At 45.6% G+C, this 21268-nt stretch overlaps 1 protein-coding gene across 1 annotated transcript in view; it reads right to left on the bottom strand.

Annotated features, from left to right (window-relative positions):
* Positions 1-19329, bottom strand: part of JAZF1 (JAZF zinc finger 1) — a 179706-nt gene extending 160377 nt beyond the window's left edge. Inside the window, exon 1 of the mRNA XM_089533038.1 lies at positions 19205-19329. Coding sequence (XP_089389164.1) covers positions 19205-19319 — 115 coding nt within the window. The 5' untranslated portion in view covers positions 19320-19329. The remainder of the gene's footprint in view (positions 1-19204) is intronic.
* Positions 19330-21268: the final 1939 nt, after the last annotated feature.

Raw genomic sequence — 21268 nt, 5'->3', positions numbered from 1 at the left:
AAAAAAGCCACAAAAAGCGGCCCTTTTTTGTGCCCTGGAAAAGGTGCCATAGCCGCACTGCCGCAGCTTAGTGACACTCCTTCGGCACTGGATCATATGGACGCAATGCTGGAACAGCGCCATGATGCCATGCGCTGTGTGGAGCAGCATGCGGCATCATGGCACCCTGGGGGCGGAGTCGGGCATGAGTCATGTGGACACAATGCCCCAACTCCGCCCCAAGGCCAGCCCAAAGTGCCAGTCTGTAAAGGGCCTAAATTTGGTTCTCCATCCTTCCACATCCCACTCATCTTCCTCCGTCTATTCCTATTTCTCTTAACTAAACTCATAATCCTTCTTCTCATTGCCTCCCTTTCTACCTATATCTCCTAGTCTTTCTCCTTCGCCCCCCCCCCCGCCCCCACTTGAAACCATGAAGGAAGTACATTGGATTTTCAGCATTTTGTAAATGCCAATCCATTAAATAAGGCTTGCTTTTGTATAAACATACACAGACATGATTGCCTTAGCTATGGTTAGTTTCTATTAACCTACTGGTCTACCATCCTCACTGTTGTCATTATGTAACCCTTTCCAAAATAATTTGTGATTATTAGAAACATTGTTATGATCATTATTTTGGGGATGAGGGAGGTTTCCAAAACTGTATTATACAAAAGAAAAAAGGAAATGTGGCCAATGAAGAGCGTTGGTTAATGGAATAAGCCATTAAAAGCAGAGATTATTTAATAAAGTTTTTTGGGGGGTGGGGTGGGGGGCTTGGAAAGTGTCTCTGCTTGAGTATATCTCCCAGGTGTTAAAATCAGTACTTGGGAAACTGTTATAGCAGAATTGGAGAATGTTTCAGTTTTTTTCCCCTTTGGAGATTACCACACTACACACATATAGTGCTGCTATTCTACTTTTACTGCTCTGGCTGCCTCCTGTTGCATTCTGGGGTTTGCAGTTCTGTGAGGCCTAAGAGCTCTCTGTCTGAGAATTCTAAATGCCCCTCCCTAAACTATCAATCCCAGAATTCCACAGGAGGCAGTGATAATGGTAAAAGTGGGATAGCAGCACTATAAGAGTGCAGTGAAGTAATTTGTCTGGCTAGACTAGAATTCCTATGTGTTGTTAAAACTAGTGCTTGCAAAAGTGTTAAAAACACAGCTGGGGAAAATAGCTGGACTGTTCAATGCGGAGCTTGAAAAATTTAATTTCCCAACAGGGGAAAAAAAATTATTTGTTAGACTTTTTGTTTGAATGACATTCACTGGGTAACAGCTATTGATGCAATTAATTTCACCATGGGTCATCACTAGGATTCAGAGGCCATGAAACCCAGGGATCTGGGATGATTCTGACCTGACAAACCTAGTAGCATAATCTCTCAGCATCAATGAAGTAGATAAAAGAATTTATAGCAACAGGCATAATGCTGCTGGACCATAAGACAATACTGAAATTTGGAAGTGGAAACCGTTATATAGGATGGCAAATGTAGATGAGTGGGGCAGATAATAGGGGTAAGAATCAAACTGTGTGACAACTCTCTTTGTGATGTCACCATGCTTCATTTATGTTGGTTTTTAAGAATTTTAACATCTTAGCCCTGTATCTATTCTTCTGAAACTCTGTAACTTTCTTACCTGGAGACATTTATACTGTTGTTGTTGTTGTTGTTGTTAATATTATTATTATGTTTATTTATATCCTGCCTTCCTCATAGTACAAGGACGCAAGACGGCTAACAAATTTAAAACAGTCTAAGTTGAAACAGTATAAAACATTAAAAATACAAAGTTTAAAAAACAATTAAAAACATTTCATTATTAAAATTTAAAAATGTAAAACTCTTTAAAACAAAAACAAAACAGCACCCATATTAATCTGCGAAAGCCTGGCAGCATATAAACATTTTTATCTGCCGTCAAAAAGAAAGCAAAGATGGAGCCATCCTGGCCTCTCTAGGGAGGGAGTTCCAGAGCTTGGGAGCAGCCACTGAGAAGGGCCTCTCTCTTGTTCCCACCAAATGCGCCTGAGAGGGAGATAGGAATCTCAATACTCGGGGAGGGCGGGGCTTGTACAGGGCGATACGGTCCTTCAAATAGCCTGGATCCAAGCCATATATGGCCTTACAGGTCAAAACCAGCACTTTGAATTGTGCCCAGAAAAGGACTGGCAGCCAATAGAGCTGTTGCAACAAGGGAGTTGTATGCAGGTTAACAACCTGGCTGCAGCCGTTGGGCCAGCTGAAATTTCTGAAGTTTTCAAAGGCAACCCCACGTAGAGCACATTACAGTAATCCAGATGAGATGTAACCAAGGCATGTACCAGCTCTGACCTCTCCAGGAACAGGCACAGTTCGCGCACGAAGTTTAGCTGTGCAAAAGCACTCCTGGTCACCACTGATACGTGGCCTTGTATGCTCAGCTTTGAATCCAGAAGTACCCCTAAACTACGAAACTTGAGTTTTCAAGGGGGAGCGTGACGCCAACTAACACAGGCTGAATCCCTATTCCCAGATCTGTCTTTCGACTGACCAGCAGCACCTCTGTCTTGTATGGATTAATTTGTTTGCCCTCATCCAGTCCACTACAGCGGCCAGACACCAGTTTAGGATAGAAACAGCTTCCTTGGAATTAGATGGAAAGGAGCGATAGAGCTAGGTATCATCAACATACAGGTGACACCTTACTACAAAACTCTGGACAACCTCTCCCAGCAGTTTCATGGAGACATAAAAAAGAATAGGGGACTGAGCCTGAGGGACCCCACAGGCCAATGGCAAAGGAGTCAAACAGGAACCACCCAGCACCACCTTCTGAGAGCGCCCCTCCAGGAAAGAATGGAGCCACTGTAGAACAGTACCTCCAAGCCCCATCCCAGAGAGGTGATCCAGAAGGATACCATGGTTGATGGCATTGAAAGCGGGTGTAAGGTCCAGCAAAACCAACAGGGACACACGTAGGTCATCCACCAAGGCAACCATGGCTGTTTTTGTCCTATAACCGGGCCTAAAACCAGACTGATATGGATCTAGATAATCCGTCTCATCCAGGAACACCTGGAGTTGGGAAGCCACCATACACTCCAGCACATTGCCCGAAAATGGAAGATTGGAGATTGGCCAGTAATTATCTAGAACAGTAGGAGCCTGGGAAGGTTTTTTCAAAAGAGGTCTTACCACAGCCTCTTTTAGGCATGTTGAGACTCTGCCTTGCTGTAAAGAAGCATTAATCACAATGTGCCATTTTCATAAACGGTCCAAAAAACATAGGGAGGGAATGAGGAACAAATACATCTCTCTGCCCCAAAATGTTGACTCCTCTTTCATATAAACTGATGTGTTTATCTCTCTAAGACTTTGAAACTTGTTACTAAAGCCATACTCTATGCCTTCTGTCATTTTCTGGACATTGACCCACCAAGTACTTATGAAAACACATGGGTACGTTATATTAATACATTCCAAGACCACTCTTGCACAAAAATCCCTACACCTTTTCATTTGATGATCTAATTTCCTCAGAAGACACACTTGCACATTTCTTCCAGTCTCCCAAAAATATCAATTTCTTAAAAAATATAACATGAAAGGCACATAGAACCCCTCCCCCACAAAATTCTGCATCTATTTCACTGCAGTCTGACAGATATAATCTCCTCCATTATGCTAGAATTTCTTCCAATTCTGACTAATGGATGCAAAGTTGCATAAATTCTACAATATTAGAAGACTGTACCATATTACTAATTTCCAGTGATTGGTATTTGTTAGGCTATAATAATCTTCTGATTAATTTTTTTATATTCTCTTATTTTATTTTGTCTCTCAATTTCTTATTTTTAAAGACCCATAGTATCATAGGCCCGGTACAGGCTGCCCAAAAAAGGCGGTCTCCCGGCGCCTGGTTTTGCTCCGTGGGGAAGCTGCAGCCTCCAGACCGTGGGACTTCCCCACAGAGCAAAAAGAACCCGCAAAAAGCAAGTTCTTCCTGCGGCGCCATTATGACACCACAATGCGCCAATGGCGCACTCGCAATATCATAATGGCGCTGTGACATGTGGACGCTAGGCGTCCTGCAAGTAACAATGGTGGCGCCCATCTGTACAGGGTGCCGCCATTGTTATGCCCTTGTCACATGCTAGAGTTGAGGCACATGTGGGCGGAGCACCCTTGGCCAACCCCTAGCATGTGATGAGGGCGCCCAATAGGCCCATCTGTACTGGGCCATAGTTTCTAAGGTAGATATTATTTTTATGTTCATATGAAAACAGAGATCAGTTCAAACTACCATGGTTTCCTAGCAGTATCAAAATCTTGCAATGGAGTATAAAGATTGGGCAAAATAAAAGGCATATTCACAATAAATGTACAGAACAAAGTCCATAGTGTGTGTAGATGGAATGAGGTGGACGCTGCAATCAATTTACTAGTAACAGAAATGAAAGATAACATTCCTGGGGGAGTGTATGTGTGTGTTTAGAATTGATTTGCTCTAAGTGCTGATGAAAAATTCCTCACCTGGGCTTTAAGTCAATGCAACTGTACGGAGGGGGGGGTCCTTTATTGATATTCCTATACATCAGTGCAATTTTTATTTTATTTTATTTGTCCTTGGCAGCACATGCTGGGTGCATATTTTAACTATTTTTGTTTCTGAAAAAATCTGAGAACTAAACACAGGAATACAGCCATTGATAATACCTCCCACAGAATTCAAAAACTAACCTGCTACCATACATTTCCCAGATATTCAGCCTCTAAAATGCCTAGCATATTGTGTGTCTAAGGGTGAGGTTTGCTCCGCAAAAATAAACACCAGATTGAATTGAAAGAAAAAAGATGGCCACAATGTATTGATTACAGCCGCAAATGGGTTGGCAAATGCACAGGACTGGTCTTGGCATCAACTAACCCACCTATTGATTAGTGAACCCAAGCTCCTGGCCCAAGAGCCAGAAATGGAAGTGAGGCAGGAAGGGTTCACTCCAGGAGGGAGTGCCCCCCTGTATGACTCCCTATCCACACAAAGGAGTGTGCCAGAATGCTCCTGCTTTCAACTAGCCATCTTATTTGCACTGACACCTCCCCAAGTTCCATAAGGGGACCCCTCGTGATGAGCTCTAAGAGGGCATTCAAGCCAATGTCCTGGCTGCTGACTCCATGCCAACTGCCCTCCAGGTTCTGACAAAGATGTGGAAAATATTACAGTGAAGAAAATGAAAACACAAAGCACAACCCCCACAACGAACCAAAAGCCAAAGGCAGGAGGAGGGCTGGTGTTTCCAGTAGGAACTACCAATATAGTGAAAGGTCCAGAAACCATGCCTTATGAGGAGTGTCTTAGGGAGCTGGGTATGTTTGCCGAGAGAACAGAAGTTTAAGAGGTGATATGATAGCCCTGTTTAAATATCTGAAGGGGTGTCATATTTAAATATCTGGGGTGTCTTTCCACCACCATCTGAATATGAAAATAATAAATTGTCAAGTCACTGTGCCATTTGTCAAGTCACTGTGCCATTTGAGACAGAAAATAAGAGGCTATGAAGTATTCTGTACATCCATGCATGTAAAATTAGTTATAGACACTGTGGCACAATGATAGGGAAGGTTTAAATTCCTTTTCCTACAATCTGAACCTTAGCTAAGGTGATCTGATGAATTCTACCATGACTGGAGGAGAAAGGTCTCTATCTTTGATTGATTTTGGCCTGTCTTGCAAATCTATAACTGTCAGGGACTGTGGAGAGAAAGAAGACTGAATCTGAGGAGCCCAGGATGTATTGGAAAGCATTTCTATGACATGGATTGTCCCACCTACATTTAAAAGAAGTGGTTGTACACTATTCCTAAAAAAAAATCCTTTTGGACCTGCAAAATTCTTTTAACTATTGCTCAGTAGGTAATTTTTCTTCTTTAGGCCTAGGTTTTAGAAAACACAGTGGTGGCTCAGCTCTAAGCTTGGAGACATTTCAAATTGGTTTAAGGGTCATTTTTGGCACCATAACAGTCTTGGTCCCCTGCTGGGATACTGTCAGCACAGAGGAGTACAATTTTGTTCATTCCTGTTTAATCTCTTACCATGATAACTTGCACCAGCTCTGCAGGTTGGATGTAGGAGGCAAGGTGGCTCTGTTCAAGTTGATGGTGCATGAGGCGTACCACAAGGGTACAACTTGTTTGCTGGATATTTCTGTTTAGCTTATATTGCACTTTATAAAATAATCATTTTTGGGTCAAATAAAAGGCACCTGTTCCTGTCTGAGAAGCTAAACATGGCCCTGGTCAGTACTTCGGTCAGAGACAGCCAATGAATACCAGGCACTGTAAGGAGAGTACTGGCAAGACCACCTCTGAGTATTCCTTGCTTAAGAATGGATAAAAAGAAAACCAACACAGTTGAGATGTGGTGTTGGAGAAGAATGCTGAGAATACAGCCAAAAAGAAAAACAAATGGATCAAGCCTGAACAATCCCTGCAAGCCAAGATGATTAAACTGAGGCAGTCGTACTTTGGCCACATCATGAGAAGGCATGACTCACAGTAAAAGACAATAATGCTAGGAAAGGTAGAAAGCAGTACAAAGAGAGGAAGACTGCACACCAGATGGATAGACACAACCAGGGAGGTTATGGGTCTGAATCTACAAGATCTAAGTGGAACAGTGGAGGATAAGGAGGCTTGGAGATGTCTCATACACAGGGTGGCCATGAGTCAAGGTCAACTCGAGGGCAACCAACAACAGCAATAAGAAAACCCTATGAAATTCATTGGGTTGCCATAAGTCAACAAGCCATTTAATTCTTGACTTAGGTCAAGAAACCAAAAAGGCAAAGGAGCTTCTTATTTTTTTCCCCTTGGAAAAGAGAGAAGGAGGGAGCAAGAGAGAAAGATAAAGAAAAGAAAAGGCCAGGAATGGTCCACAAATGCACTTGATGAAGAATCGAGCAGCTCATGAATTCTACTGGGAGAATAGGCAGGAAATAAGGATTGACCTTTGGATGTCAATCTCAATCTCTGTATCAAATGGTTACTGGAAGGTCTTCCTTTCTCCTACCTATTAAGAACAAATAGGAAGAGTAACCCAATATATAGAATGTTCCTGCCTTCTCTGCTGGGAAATACACACACACAAGTTTGGTATACTACTCTGATATCTTGTAATATTGGCTGGCCTATTTTTTTAAAAAAAAACAACTAGAGGAATCCAAAATGGAATGGCTGAGGTCTGTTCAAACTTAACTGCAGAATTAATGTCGTTTGATACTGCTTTAGCTACTATGGTTCCATACTATGGAATTATGGGGTTTGTAGTTTTGTGAGATATTTAGCCTCTGTCAGAGAATCCTGGTGCCACACCAAACTATAAATCCCAGGATTCCACAGCATGGAGCCATGGCAGTTAAAGTGGTGTCAAAATGCGTTATTTCTACAGTGCGGATTCAGCCTAGGTGTCCCTGTCCTGACCACTCCATGAATAGCTCTGATTCAGCTTGCTGGACATGCACGAAGAAAAGTTTTATTGTAATAAAAATTAAATCCTCACACTATATGATATAACAGGTAAACAGATCCACAATACAATGCATTAAGCTCATATACAAGATTATTGTCTATGTTTATGCTGCCCTTATGCTGCACATGGACAGTACAATCCTTGCTCCAATCCATGCTGGCTGTAGCCCTTAGAAATAGGCAGAGCCTGGTTGAACTGGCCTTATTCTGACATAGCCCTTGTAGGCCTGTTCAAATGCTCTGCTGGCTGAGATCAGATGCCAGAAAAGATGCAATGTGGGCAAAACAAGGGAGGAACTGAATTATGCCAGATCCAAACTCTAGGCAGTGGTTTAGAATCAACACAATTTCAACTGACCTGGGGCAACTCAGCTGATCCTTGGTCATTCTGGCCAATAAAGACCACACTTTCCAAGTCACTGCATTAAAGTTAATAAAACTTTATTCACTTTAAGCTATAGGCTAATCATTCTTTGTGGGTTTTTTGGGCTATGTGGCCACGTTCTAGAATTTTTTTTTCTTCCTGACATTTGGCCAGCATATGTGGCTGGCATCTTCAGAGAATGCTTTGCCTGGAAAAAGTTGGGTGTATATATACTGTGTGAGCCTGGGAATGCAGGAGTGATTTGCATGTGTATTGTTTTGTGTTGATGGCCAGCCTCAGGCTGAGAGGCTAATGCAAAAGAGGATTAATGTCTGCTAATTGGTAATCATTATCTGCTGGGAAAGCCCTGACTCCAAATTAATCCTCTTTTGCATTAGCCTCCAAGCCTGAGGCTGGCCATCAGCACAAAACTGCCACAGGCCGTGAAGGAAGAGAAGAACCATCAGTATCTGCTTGACTTAGGGCCTGAACAGACAGGCCAAAAAAAAGCTGCTTGAGGGAACACCTCCTCCCATACAATCCTTCCCACGTACTCAGGTCCTCTGGGAGTAGGGTTGCCATAACTGTCAACCTCCAAACCGGGACAAATGGGGGGAAATGTAGGACATATTTTTAAAATGGAGGACATGCGAAAAAATGTAATGATTTAAAGAAGTATTAATATAAACACATGTTTCTTAGGAGGACATATTAAAATGTATAACATTTTGTCATTATTCCTAGACAGATGGCAGAAATGTACTTCCATTTCTGGCCAACCCCCCCCCTCCCCCTCAAATTCCAAAACACACGCAACAGCACAAGTCCAGGCATCCTTAGCATTTGAGCCGAGATAGACAGGCAGCCCCTTGAGCCGGCAAACTACATGTTCGAAGCCTTCTTAGCAATCCCCCCCTTCCTCCTTCTCCTTGCCCCCTGCAACCCCCCCCAACCCTCACCCCCTCTTTTCCCCCAGGTACAGTAGTACAAATCCCCCTTACAGCCAGTTGAGTACTGATTTGTGGGTCAGTCTTTTTCTTTTTCTTTTTGCATGGGGGCAAAGCCCTGAGAAGCCCTGGATCCCTGAGAAGAAAAGGAGGGGGGCTTAGAGAGGGGGGAGTAAATAGACAGAGGATTAGATAGAAGGGGGTTAACTAAGGGGGTTAGAGAAAGAGGGGCTAGAGAAGGGGGGCTAGAGGCAGGGTTGCCATGAGTCTGAAAGGAGTTGGGCACACAACAACAACAATATCAGCAGCAGCAGCAGCCGAGGAGGAAGGGGGGAGGAGGAGAAAAAGGAAAGGGAACGAGAAAGAAAAGGAGGAGAAAGAAGGAGGATAGGGAAAAATATAAAGAGAAGAGGTGGAGGAGGAGGAAGAGAAGAAGAAAAGAAAAAAGGGGAAGAAAAAGAAGAAGAGGAGGGGGAGGAGAAAGAAGAGAAGGAGGGGAAGAAAACAAAGAGGAGGAGGAGGAAGAAAAAGAAGAAAAAGAGAAGAAAAAATAGGGGAAGAAAAAGGAAAGGAAGAGAAAAAGCTTGCCGGCAAAGCTCTTTCCTGTGCTCGGCCCGCGCGAGGGACTAAAGAGAAGACACTCCTCCCCTTGAGGCTGGCTGGCCAATGGGGAGAGTGGAGCTGGAACAGCCCCACCTCCTGCTAGCAGTCACAGGCTCCTGCAGCAGGGGTGGGCTGTCCAGCCATTGGCCAGCCAGCCTGAAGGGCAGGAGCTCCTGCTCAGCCCTGCACGCGGCCGCACAAGAGCGCGCAGGGCTAAGGCAAAGCGCAGCAGGCGGTGGAAAGGCTGCAGCAGCAGCCGCAGTAGCAGTGGCGGCTGCAGAACGGCCGCAGTTGTTGCGGCGGCGGCGGCAACCAGCTCAACCCAGGGCAAAGAGCAAAACCGGGGCGGGACCATGCCAACTGTCCAAAAATCGGGTTTGTCACGCCCCCAGGTGGGTTGTGGCAACCCTATCTGGGAGGAACCTACTCCAGCCAAAGAAAACCAGGCTGGTGGTGACTTCCCAAAGGACCTTTTCAGCTGCCACTCCTAAAATATGGAATGACCTGCTGGAAGAGATCTGCCATATTACATCTTTGGAGGCGTTTAAAAAGGCGATAAAGACGGATCTCTTCTGCTGGGCCTTTTCAGACTAACCTCCAGCTGAATTAACCAAATTGATCCATTCACTCTCTCACTACCTCTCATGATGGTCTCTTGGAATAATTCAACCTGTGTCGATTAGTTACAAAATTTGTAACTAAGTACACTGTATTGGGGCTATTGTATTGTATCTTGATGTTTATTGCAATTTTAGCAGAAGGAGGGAGGGTTAAGTGGATTAGGAAAATTTTAATATTGTCTGTATATCTGTTTTACTGGAAAGGAGAGGTGATATAAATATATTATTATTATTATTATTATTATTATTATTATTATTATTATATACTGGGCAAGACTTGTTCAGTGGTTCGTCACTGTCTTCCCCTGAGGCTGAGAGAGTGTGACTTGCCCATGGTCACCCAGTGGATTTCATGACCAAGTGAGGAATCGAACCCTGGTTTCCATAGTCTGATGCTCAAACCACTATGCCACAATGGCTCCCCAAAAGCCCCCCTACTTATACGTTAAAAGCCTGCTTAGACAGAAATGTCTTTGCCTGATGGGGAAAGGAAAGGAAGAGGGCCAGCCTAGTCTCCCATGAAAAGGGTCTTTCTTGTGTCCTCACCAAGCCAGCCTGTAATGGTGGTGGGACTGAGGAAAAAATGTTCTTTTGAAGATTAAGAGCTCTGGCATGTTTGTATTAGGAAAAACAGACTTTCAGATTGTCTGGATCCAAGCCATATAGTCCTTTATAGGTCATGACCAGTACTTTGAATTGTGCCCAAAAATGGGCCAGTAGCCAGTGAAGCTGTTTTAACAAGAGAGTTATATACTCCATGTAAATTACAAGGGAAATACAGCACAGAATAAGTGAAGAGGTAGTACAGGAATACCTGATTAATCTAAATGAATTCAAGTCTGTAGGACCTGATGAGCTACATCCAAAGGTAGAAGTAATCTCAGAGCCACTGGCAATAATCTTTGAGAATCCCTAGAAAACAGGAACAGTCCCAGTGGACTAGAGATGAGTAAATGTTGACCCCATCTTCAAAAAGGAGGGGAAAGAACCCAAACAACTACTGGCCTGTTAGCCTGACATCAGTACCAGGAAAAATTCTAGAGCAGCTCATTAAACAGAGTCTGTAAGCATTCGGAAAATAATGCCATAATCACAAAAAGTAAACATGGGTTTCTCAACAATAAGTCATGCCAGTCTAATCTTATCTTCTTTTTTGATAAAATCAACATCTTGGTAGATTAAGGGGATGCTGTGGATGTAGCATATCTTGATTTCAGTAAGGCCTTTGACAAGGTCCCCCATGATATTTCTGCAAACAAGCTAGTGAAAGGAGGCTAGATAATGCAACTGTTAGGTGAATTTGTAATTGGTTGACTGGCTGAACCCAAATAGTGGTCAACAATGGCTCCTCTTCATCCTGGAGCAAAGTCGGGTACCACAGGGTTCTGTCCTGGGCCCAGTGCTATTCAACATCTTTATCAATGACCTGAATGAAGGAATATAGGACACACTTATCAAATTTGCAGATGACACCAAATTAAGTGGAGTAGCTAATACCCCAGAGGACAGGATCAAAATTCAAAATGACCTGAAGAGATTAGAAAATTTGGCCAAAACAAACAAAATGAATTTTAACAGAGAGACATGAAAGGTACTACATACACTTGGGAGAAAAAATGAAATGCATAGATATAGAAAGAGGGACACCTGGCTTGACAACAGTATACGTGAAAGGGATCTAGGAGTCTTAGTAGACCAGAAGTTGGAATCTGGTCTTTGATCTAGACACTATACTTCTATTGATGCAGCCTAGCATCGTATTGACTTTTTTAGCTGCTGCATCACACTGCTGATTCCTGTTCATCAGCAGTGTGATGCAGCAGCTAAAAAAGTCAATATGATGCTAGGCTGCATCAATAGAAGTATAGTGTCTATAATAACAGTACCATTCCATTCCACTTTGGTCAGGCCTCACCTGGAATACTGTGTCCAATTGTGGGCACCACAATTCAAAAAGCATGTTGAGAAGCCGAAGTGTGTCCAGAGAAAGGCAACCAATATAGTGAAAGGTCTGGGAACCATGTCCTATGAGGAGAGGCTTAGGGAGCTGGGTATGTTTAGCCTGGAGAACAGAAGGTTAAGAGGTGATATGATAGCCCTGTTTAAGTACTTGAAGGGGTGTCATGCTGAGGATGGAACAAGCTTGTTTTATGCTGCTCCAAAGACTAGGACACAGAACAATGGAAGCTACAGGAAAAGATTCCACCTACACATTAGGAGGAGGAGCTTTCTGACAATATGAGCTGTTTGACAGTGGAACACACACCCTCGGAGAGTCATGGAGTCTCCTTCTTTGGACGTTTTTAAACAGAGATTGGATGGCCAAATCTCAAGGGTGTTTTGATTATGTATTCCTGCAAGGCAGGGGTTGGACTGGATGGCCCTTGAGGTCTCTTCCAGCTCTATGGTTCTATGATTCTATACTACAGAACAGCAGTCACAAACCAAAAAATTGAGATGTTTTGAACTACAGTTCCTGACCACTCTAGCTGGGACTGATCAGAGCTGAGGTCCAAAACATGTTGTGATCATCGGGACAGAGAAGGCTCTGGTACAGCCTGGATAAAGCATGCCTAACACTGTCACTACAACTACCACAACTACTAGTAGCATAACTAAGCTTATTTATATCCCACACTTTACCCAGTCATGGGACTCCGGGTGGCTTACAAAATTTAAAACAAATGCAGATAAAAGCTCACATCACTAAAAACATACAAAAGTTAAAATATAAACTATCAATAAAATTAAAACAAGCAACCATTTCAGACAATACAGAATATTACCAAATGTAGGTTCCTCGTGGTCCCGCACCCCCAAAAGTAAAAACAAAAAAGTATTTTCTTATTACTGGAAGAACACCAACCTAGGAAAATAATTTCAGAGCCTAGGAGCAGTCACTGAGAAGACCCTCCCTCATGTTCCCACCTGTCAGGATGGTGGGATGAAGGGTGTCCCCTAAAGCTTTCAAAACCCAGACAGGCTCATATGGTGGAATACAGTCAATCAGACAACCTATACACAGCTTTATAGGCCAAAACAAGCACTTTGTGTCTTGAACACAACTGCAGCCAGTAGAGCTGTTCTAACAGGAAGTTATATGCTCATGAGCCAATGCAGTTTGACACCACTTTAAACTGCCATGCCTCAATGCTTTGGAATTCTGGGATTTGTAGTGTTGTGAAATATTCAGCCTCTGTCAGAGAGCTCTGGTACATCAACAAACTACAAATCTCAGGGTTCCACAGGATGGAGTCATGGCAGTTAAAGCAGATTCAAACTGCATTATTTCTGCAGTGCAGATGAGGCCATCGTTGGTAGCTTTTTCAACCAGCTAAAGTTTCCAAAGAGGCTTCAAAGACAAGCCCAGGTATCCCGTATTACAGTAATCCACATAGGATGTAACTAAAGCATATGTTACCATAGCCAGATCAGAAATCTCTAGGAATAGGTGCAGCTGGTGTACAAGCCTTAACTGTGCAAATGCATTCCTGGCTACTGCTGAGACCTCAGTTTCCAGGATTATATCCCAGCTGCACATCTCTGTCTTCAGGGAGAACCGTAACACCACCCAGCACATGATGAATCCTATTCCTTGATCTGTCTCTCACATGACCAGGAGCACCTGTTTTGTCTCCATTAAGTTTCAATTTGTGTGCTCTTAACAGAGTTGGGTAGCATCTGCATACTGTTGGCAGTAGACGTGTTTATGGGGCCACCTGAAATGGGTCCTCTCATCTACACCTTCACATAAGAGTGTTGCCAGACTGGAGCTTATCCCTTTGTTTGCACTGGTATTGGCAAATGATGTTATTGCTTCTACTTCCTGCTACAGCCAATATCCTTGGGTTTCTTTTCTTTTCTTTTTCTTTTAAGGCCTTGTTCCAATCAGGTAAGAAGGAAAAGGAACCAAAGCAGCGGCCGTCATCATATCATTCCTTAGTTTCCTTCTTACCCTAATGCAGTAGTGGCAGGGAACAGCAGGAGGAAGCAAGAAGCTCTGGGCCCACTGTTGCTTCCATTTCACAGGGCCCAAGCGAAAGAACAGGCAAGCAAGCATCCATGGTTCCTATTCCTCCTCACTGCCCTGGCCTGACAGGTATGGACACCACAAAAGCCACTGGAGAGGATCAGCAGCTGTTTCAGGACAGATGATGGCTTCTGGCTATGGTGGCCTCCTTGCTGGGATGAAGACTGGTGGTGACCCTTGACCCCCAGCTCTGAATATTGTCAACTCTGAAATAAAAATATGAAAATCTCAAAATGTGGGGATATATAATATTGCAATTACTAAAAATTCTACTCTTATGCCCTCCTTAGCTGTTTTAAGGAAAATCCTTCAAAGTCTATTGGACTTCTTGATGAGACATTCTGGCTTACAGAATACTCTGCTTGTGTATATCCTGTTCACTTCATGTTTGAGGGTGAGTTTTTTATTTAAATGTGTACATCAAGCAGTGGTGTCACTATGGCGGTTGCGAGGGAGTGAGGACCACATCATGTGACACCCTAAGTGGGGGGGTGACTCCTCAAACATCTGCTTTGGGGCAGAAACAGGCTGTGGCATTTGTCTGTGTCCCATTAAAATGCTGAAGAGATGGTGTGAGTGGGGCAAGGCTCAGTGGGAGGAGAAAGGAGAGCCCCATGTTTTTTTATAAAAAGAATTCAAATTTCATTAATTTTTTTTTAAAAAATTAAAAATTAATTTTTTTCATTTAAAATATTTTAATTTTTTTAAAAAATTATTTTAAAATGTCACCTTTTACCAAATTCACCCTAACCACATGAAACTATCTCTTTGTAAACATATTTATTCTGTGTGTTGGTTGTTGTTGAGTGCCTTCAAGCCCTTTCTGACTTATGACGACCTATCATGGAGTTCTTTTGGGAAGGTTTCTTCAGGGGGGTTTGCCACTGCCATCCTCTGAATTCTGTGTGTAGGATCTTGTAATTTAAAGGTCTAATTTTAATTTTGCTAGTTGTTTTATGTCACAACTGTTACTATGCCATCCAGAGATTTATGAATTATGATTTATGAGTAACACTAGTACAAAAAAATCACTAAGGATTCTGTATGGTCTGCAATAGGAGGTCACTGTGGGAGGGCGACACCATGAGTTACCACACCATGTGATGCCAAGCCTAGGGATACCATAGACATCAAGGATGAATGTCTAGTCTACACAAGGCCTTTCCACTTCATTCTCCTCTTCTGTCCACTCTCCCCTCAATTTGGGCCTCTCTCCCAAGAGTCATAAAATAGAACAGCATGTCCACTCTCCCATTACAGAACAGCATGACGTGCCACTTAGTTACTTTTTTACCGAATTACCTCTGTTAAATCTAGATATTCACGCAAGGCAGGGCAAGTGCTTTTTGGGGGGATAATTATACTTTTATTTTTGCAAACTCTATTTCACAGCAGCTGTATCACTTACAAAACAGGCTTGCATACATAGATTAAGTACAGCATCAGGGCAAAGGAAATATTCAGAAGTGCCAACATCCATCCCAGGTATACAGTCCACTGTGCCCAGGGTCAATAAATGAGTTTTGGTCTGACAGTTGATTTCCCAGAGCTTGGAAATGTTATTTCGGAACATATCTCCCAGAATCCCCAGCAAACATGCTTATTATCTGGGTGATCCCATTAACCCATTGTGAATGGTGCATTCTGGGAGTTGTAATCCAAAACATGACTTTTCTGAGTTCTGTTTCTAGGATACCAGTGTAGTTTATTACTTCCAAGCCAAATTGAAAGCTTTCCCCAATGAGTATATTTAGGTATGATTCTTGCTCTAAGTAAACCGCTTTCCGCTTTTCTTTCATTTTCCTGCCAGCATTTGCTTCCCAGTTCTTTTTTTGTGGGATAGCCTTGTTGTGTGCCTTGAAGTCATTTCCAATTTATGGCAATCCTAAAAGTGAAACTATTCTGGGATTTTCTTCACACATTTCTTCAGAGGGGGTTGCCACTGCCATCCTCTGAGGCTGAGAGTATGTGACTTGCTCAAGGTCTCACAGTCAGTTTCCATGGCCAAGCTGGGATTCAAACCCTTGGTCTCTCAGTCCTAGTATAATGCTCAAACCACTACTCCATACTGGCCTAGTAAGATGGCCTATTGAACATTATTAGCAGATATGAGATGCCAAGGCATTCTTAGAAATGCAAAAGTGAACACGTTGGAGAGAAGGTGGCAGTATACTGATTTTCTATCATCATCATCATCATCATCATCATCATCATCACTCTTGCTTCCTGTATATTTCATTAAGTGTGGTACCTGCAGAGACCCAGCATGGCACAGTGGTTTAAGCACTGCACTATGACTCAGGAGACCAGAGTTCGATTCCCACTTCGCGGGGACGTAGCCAAGGGGGGGGGGTCCTTGGGGTCCGGACCCCCCCTTCCATTAGATAAAATGAATGGTGTGTGTCGCTCGCTGTGCCGCTGCACCCAAACCCCATTATAATGGTGGCACTTAGTCTGGACCACCCTTCCCAAAATCCTGGCTACGTCCCTGCACCTTGGCCATGAAACCCACTGGGGGACCTTGGGCAAGTCACTTCAGGGGAAGGCAATGGCAACCCCCCTCTGAACAAATCTGGCCAAGAAAACCCCATGATAGGGTCTCCTTAGGGTTGCAGTAGGTCAGAAACAACCTGAAGGCCCACAACAACAAGTGGCACTTTCCCCCCTCCCTCTCATGCCCAATACTAGGCACAGCCAGGTTAGAGGCAGGGCAAGTAGATGTCGCCCTTTTCCAGGACCTGTCCTCCATTTCCATCTTCTGCTGAGGAGGAATTCCAAAATGTCCCAAGCAGGACTAAGAAGCACGAACTGATATTTCTCTGGGTATTTTCAGCTGTTATTTGGGTATGTCCTTCCTTTTTCTTGAAGATCCTCCATTTTGAGCAGGACCAAGAAACATGAATTTTACATTTCTATGACTGTTTGGAGTTTTTCTTTGGGGACATCCTCCCTTTATTCTTGAATGTCTTCCATTTTGAGAAAGACCAAGAAGCATGAATTTTACATTCTTTAGTGTTTTTGCAGCTTTTCCTTGGTCATGTTCTCCCCTTTTTCTTGAATGTCTTCCATTATGTGCAAAACTAAGAAGCCTGATTTTTTACATTTCCATGAGTGTTTGTAATTTTTCTTTGGTCACATCCTCCCTTTTTTCTTGAATGTCCTCCATTTTGAGCAAGACCCAAGAAATATGCATTTTACATTTCTATGAGTGTTTTTGCAGCTTTTCTTTGGTCACATCCTCTCATTTTTTTTCTTGAACGTCCTCCATTTTGTGCTAGGCCCAAGAAGCATGAATTTTACATTCCTCTGAGCTTTTCTTTGGTCACGTACTCCCATTTTTCTTGAAGGTCCTCCATTTTGAGCAGGACCCAAGAAGCATGAATTTTACAATCCAGTGAGTGTTTCTGCAGCTTTTCTTTGGTCGTGCCCTCCCTTTTCTGGAAGGTCCTCCAATTTGAGCAAGGCCCAAGAAGCATGAATTTTACATTCCTCTGAGCTTTTCTTTGGACACGTCCTCCTTTTTTTCCTTGAAGGTCCTCCATTTTGACAGACACACACAGAGAGAGCGAGAGGGTGTCCATCACAGTCCTCTAGGACTTGTTATTGAAAGTACTTACTTGACCTCTCTCCCACTCTTTCCAGGCAAGACTGGCTGAGGAAGGAAGGAAGGAAGGAAGGAAGGAAGGAAGGAAGGAAGGAAGGAAGGGAGAGCCTACAGGTGAGGAGGAGGAGGAGGAGGGCCACACCCCAAGAGTGGCCTCACTTTCCCCAGCCTTAGGGGAGGCCCACCAGACCTCAGCTGCCAATGGCAACAGCTGGGAACCAGGCGAGGCGGTGCTACTCCGGAGCTTCCTCCCTCCCAAAACCCACCCACCCATTAATCCCCCCCCCCCGCCTTCCATGCCTTGAGACTGCGCCTCCTCCTCCTCCTCCTCCTCTTTCACCCTCAACCCCATATCTTTTGGTACCCCCCCCAACCTCCAAAGGGGACCCAAGCCTTCCCTCCCCTTGCAAACTAAGAATTGGCCCAGAGCAAAGGGGGAAGCCCAAAATGCCAGAGTGGGCACACCCCACTCCAGCCCCTCTGCTCCACGCCTAGCAACAGCGCTGACAGGACGCAGCAGCAGCCCAGAGGAAGAGGAGGAGGAGGAGGAAGCAGAATGGCCGCCTCCACGTCGCCTTCGCCCTCTCCCTCCCCGCAGCCCTGACAGCCAGAGCCCGGGCGGAAGCAGCAGCAGCAGCCGAGGCAGCAGCAGCAGACATGCTGGACTCCGAGCCATCCTCCTCCCTCTTCCTCGTGGTGGCCGCCCAGGAGTTGCCCCACGCCCCCTCCTCCTCCTCCTCCTCCCTCCAGGCAGCAACACCCCAGCCCCCTTCCCCCCTCCAGACCCTTCAAGGCCCCTCGACACAGGGAGACCCCCACCCACCCCACCCCTCAAGACCCCCCCACATCTCTCCTTCCCCCTCCAGACCCTCCAGAGGGAGGCATCCCCCACCCCTCAAGACCCCACATCTCTCCTTGCCCCCCCAGACCCCTCGGGGCCGCCCCAGAGTGGGCGACTCCCCGCAGCCCCACGCCCCTCTTTCCCCTCAAGACGAGCCCTGGAGGCCGCCCCACATTTCCCCTTGACCCTCAAGGCCGCCCCAGGTCTCTCTTGACCCCTCAGGGCCACCCCACATGTCTCCTCGCCTCCAAGACCCCTGAGGGCCGCCCCACATCTCTCCTTGCCCCCGCCCCCAGACCCCTCAAGGCTGCCCCAGAGCCGGCGACTCCCCGCAGCCCCCTTCCCCCTCCAGACCCTTCAAGGCCACCCTACAGAGGGCGACCCCCTTAGAGACCCCCGAGGGCCGCCCCACCCTGGGCTTCTCCCCTCAGCCCCACACGCCCCTCTCTCCCCCCGAGGCCACCCCAGAGTCCGACCGCGATCGCCGGGAGCCCCCGCCTCCCCTCCTCCTCCGCCTTCAAGGCCGCCCCAGAGCCGGCTACTCCCCGTCCAGCCCCACGCCCCTCTCCCCCAGGAGAGCCCCGCCAAGGCCACCTCACAGAGGGCGACTCCCCAGAGCCTGGCAGCCCCCCTTTTCCAGGAGCCCTCCAGGGCCGGCGATCTTCCCGCCCCCCATCCTTCCCTGCCTGCCTACCGATGTGGTTGTCCTCGATGTGCTCGATGAGCTCGGCCAAGGTGGGGAAGTGGAGCCCGCAGCCCCCGAAGCGGCAGGTATTGGAGAAGAAGGAGGCGGCGGCGATGCCTGTCATGGTCTTGGCTGCATGGAGGAGCAGAGCAGAGCCCGGCCCAGCCCCGGCCCGCCCCACCGACAGGGCCGCCACTGCCACCGGCGGCGGGAAGGAGGAGGAGGAGGAGGCAGCGGCAGCAGCAGGCGATGGACAGCCAGCCAGTTGGGGGGCTGGGAAGAGGAGGAGGAGGAGGAGGCAGTGGCTGCAGCGTCGGAGGGGAGGGCCAGGCAAGCGAAGCAGGCGGGCTTCTGGGTGGCTGGGGGGGGGACCAGGCAGCAGCAGCAGCAGCAGCTGGGAAGAGGAGGGACCAGGGCAGCCGCCGCCGCCGCCGCCGCCGCACTGGAACAGCTGGGCAACCCCTGCCCGCCTCCTGGCCCGCCTCCTCCTCCTCCTCCTCCTCCTCCTCTTTGGAGACCCAGGCCACGCTGGACCCAGGCATCGCAGGGAGGCCGGGCCGAGGTCGGAGGGTGCAGAGAGGACTCTTTCTAGAGGGAGGAAGAGATGTAATCCTTGGAGGTGTCTCTCCTTCTTCTTCTCCCATCCCTTCCCCGACTTCACAGGGGGCTTCTCTTGCGCACCCGCTTCCCAACTTTTTCTCTTTAGATACTAATTGGAGAGATCTTGTAGCACCTTTTGAGACTTTGGATACTTAGAGGTCTTATAGCACCCTTTAAGACTCGCTGGAAGGAAGAAATCGGCCTTTCCTAGACTTCAGTCTACTTCCTCAGATGCAAGGAAGTAGGATGAAGTCTATGAAAACTCATGCTGCCAACTTCGTTATTTCAGTTAAGTCTCAAAGGTGCTACAAGATCCTTCTATATTATCATCATTATCATTATCTCCAACTGAGGAAGTAGACTGAAGTCAAAGGTCCCAAAAGATCCCTTTATATCATCATCATCATCATATCCATCTGAGGAAGTAGACTGAAGTCAATGAAAGTTCATGCTGCCAACTTCTTTATTTCAGTTAAGTCTCAAAGGTGCTACAAGATCCTTCTATATTATTATTATTATTATTATCATTATATCCAACTGAGTAAATAGACTGAAGTCAAAGGTGCTACAAGATCCCTCTACATCATCATCATATCCAACTGCATCTGAGGAAGTAGACTGAAGTCTACAAAAGCTCATGCTGCCAATTTTTTTCCTTTCCATTAGTCTCAAAGGTTCTACAAGACCTCTCCACATACCAATCCTACAGACTAACACTAACTAATCTTTGAATTCTTTTCTCTTTAGAGTTAATCATAGAGTTGGAAGAGACCCGAAGAGGTCATCCAGTCCACCCCTATCCTGCCATGCAGGAACTCACAATCAAAGCACCTCCGACAGATGGCCATCCAGCCTCTGTTTAAAGACCTCCAAGGAAGGAGACCCCAACACCCCCCAAAGGAGTGTGCTGGAATCACAGAAGAGCTGGAAGAGACCCCAAGGGCCATCCAGTCCAACCCTATTCTGGAATGCAGGAACCCACAATCAAAGCACCCCAGTTGAACATGTTTGTTTTATAAGAACTTCAGAGGTCATGCCCCACATGCCCTAATCATCTAAAATATTATGAGGTGGTGACAGAGGACAAGGCATTAACATTGTGAACTCCCATTTTGCTTCACTGCCACATCACTATTATGTTTACCAATGAATAGAACATAGTAAGGATATAAACACACTATACTCCCTAAATCGGAGAATCACAGAGTTGGAAGAGTTCCCAAGTGTCATCCAGTTCAGCCCTATCCTGTCATGCAGGAACTCACAATCAAAGCATCCCTGACAGATGGCCATCCAGCCTCTGTTTAAAGGCCTCCAAAGAAGGAGACTCCACCACTTTCCAAGGAAGTATGTTCCAATGTCAAACAGCTCTTACTATCAGAAAGTTCCTCCTAATATTGAGGTGGAATCTCCTTCTGTGTAGCTTGCATCCATTTTTCTGTGTTCTAGTCTCTGGAGCAGCAGAAAACAAGC

This window comes from Sceloporus occidentalis, unplaced genomic scaffold (assembly GCF_023333645.1).
Source record: "Sceloporus occidentalis isolate IW3139 unplaced genomic scaffold, rSceOcc1.0.p SCAF_7, whole genome shotgun sequence".
In the NCBI taxonomy this organism is placed as follows: domain Eukaryota; kingdom Metazoa; phylum Chordata; class Lepidosauria; order Squamata; family Phrynosomatidae; genus Sceloporus; species Sceloporus occidentalis.
The sequence above is the reverse complement of the archived record's forward strand: the minus strand, read 5'-3'. Positions and strand labels throughout refer to the sequence as shown.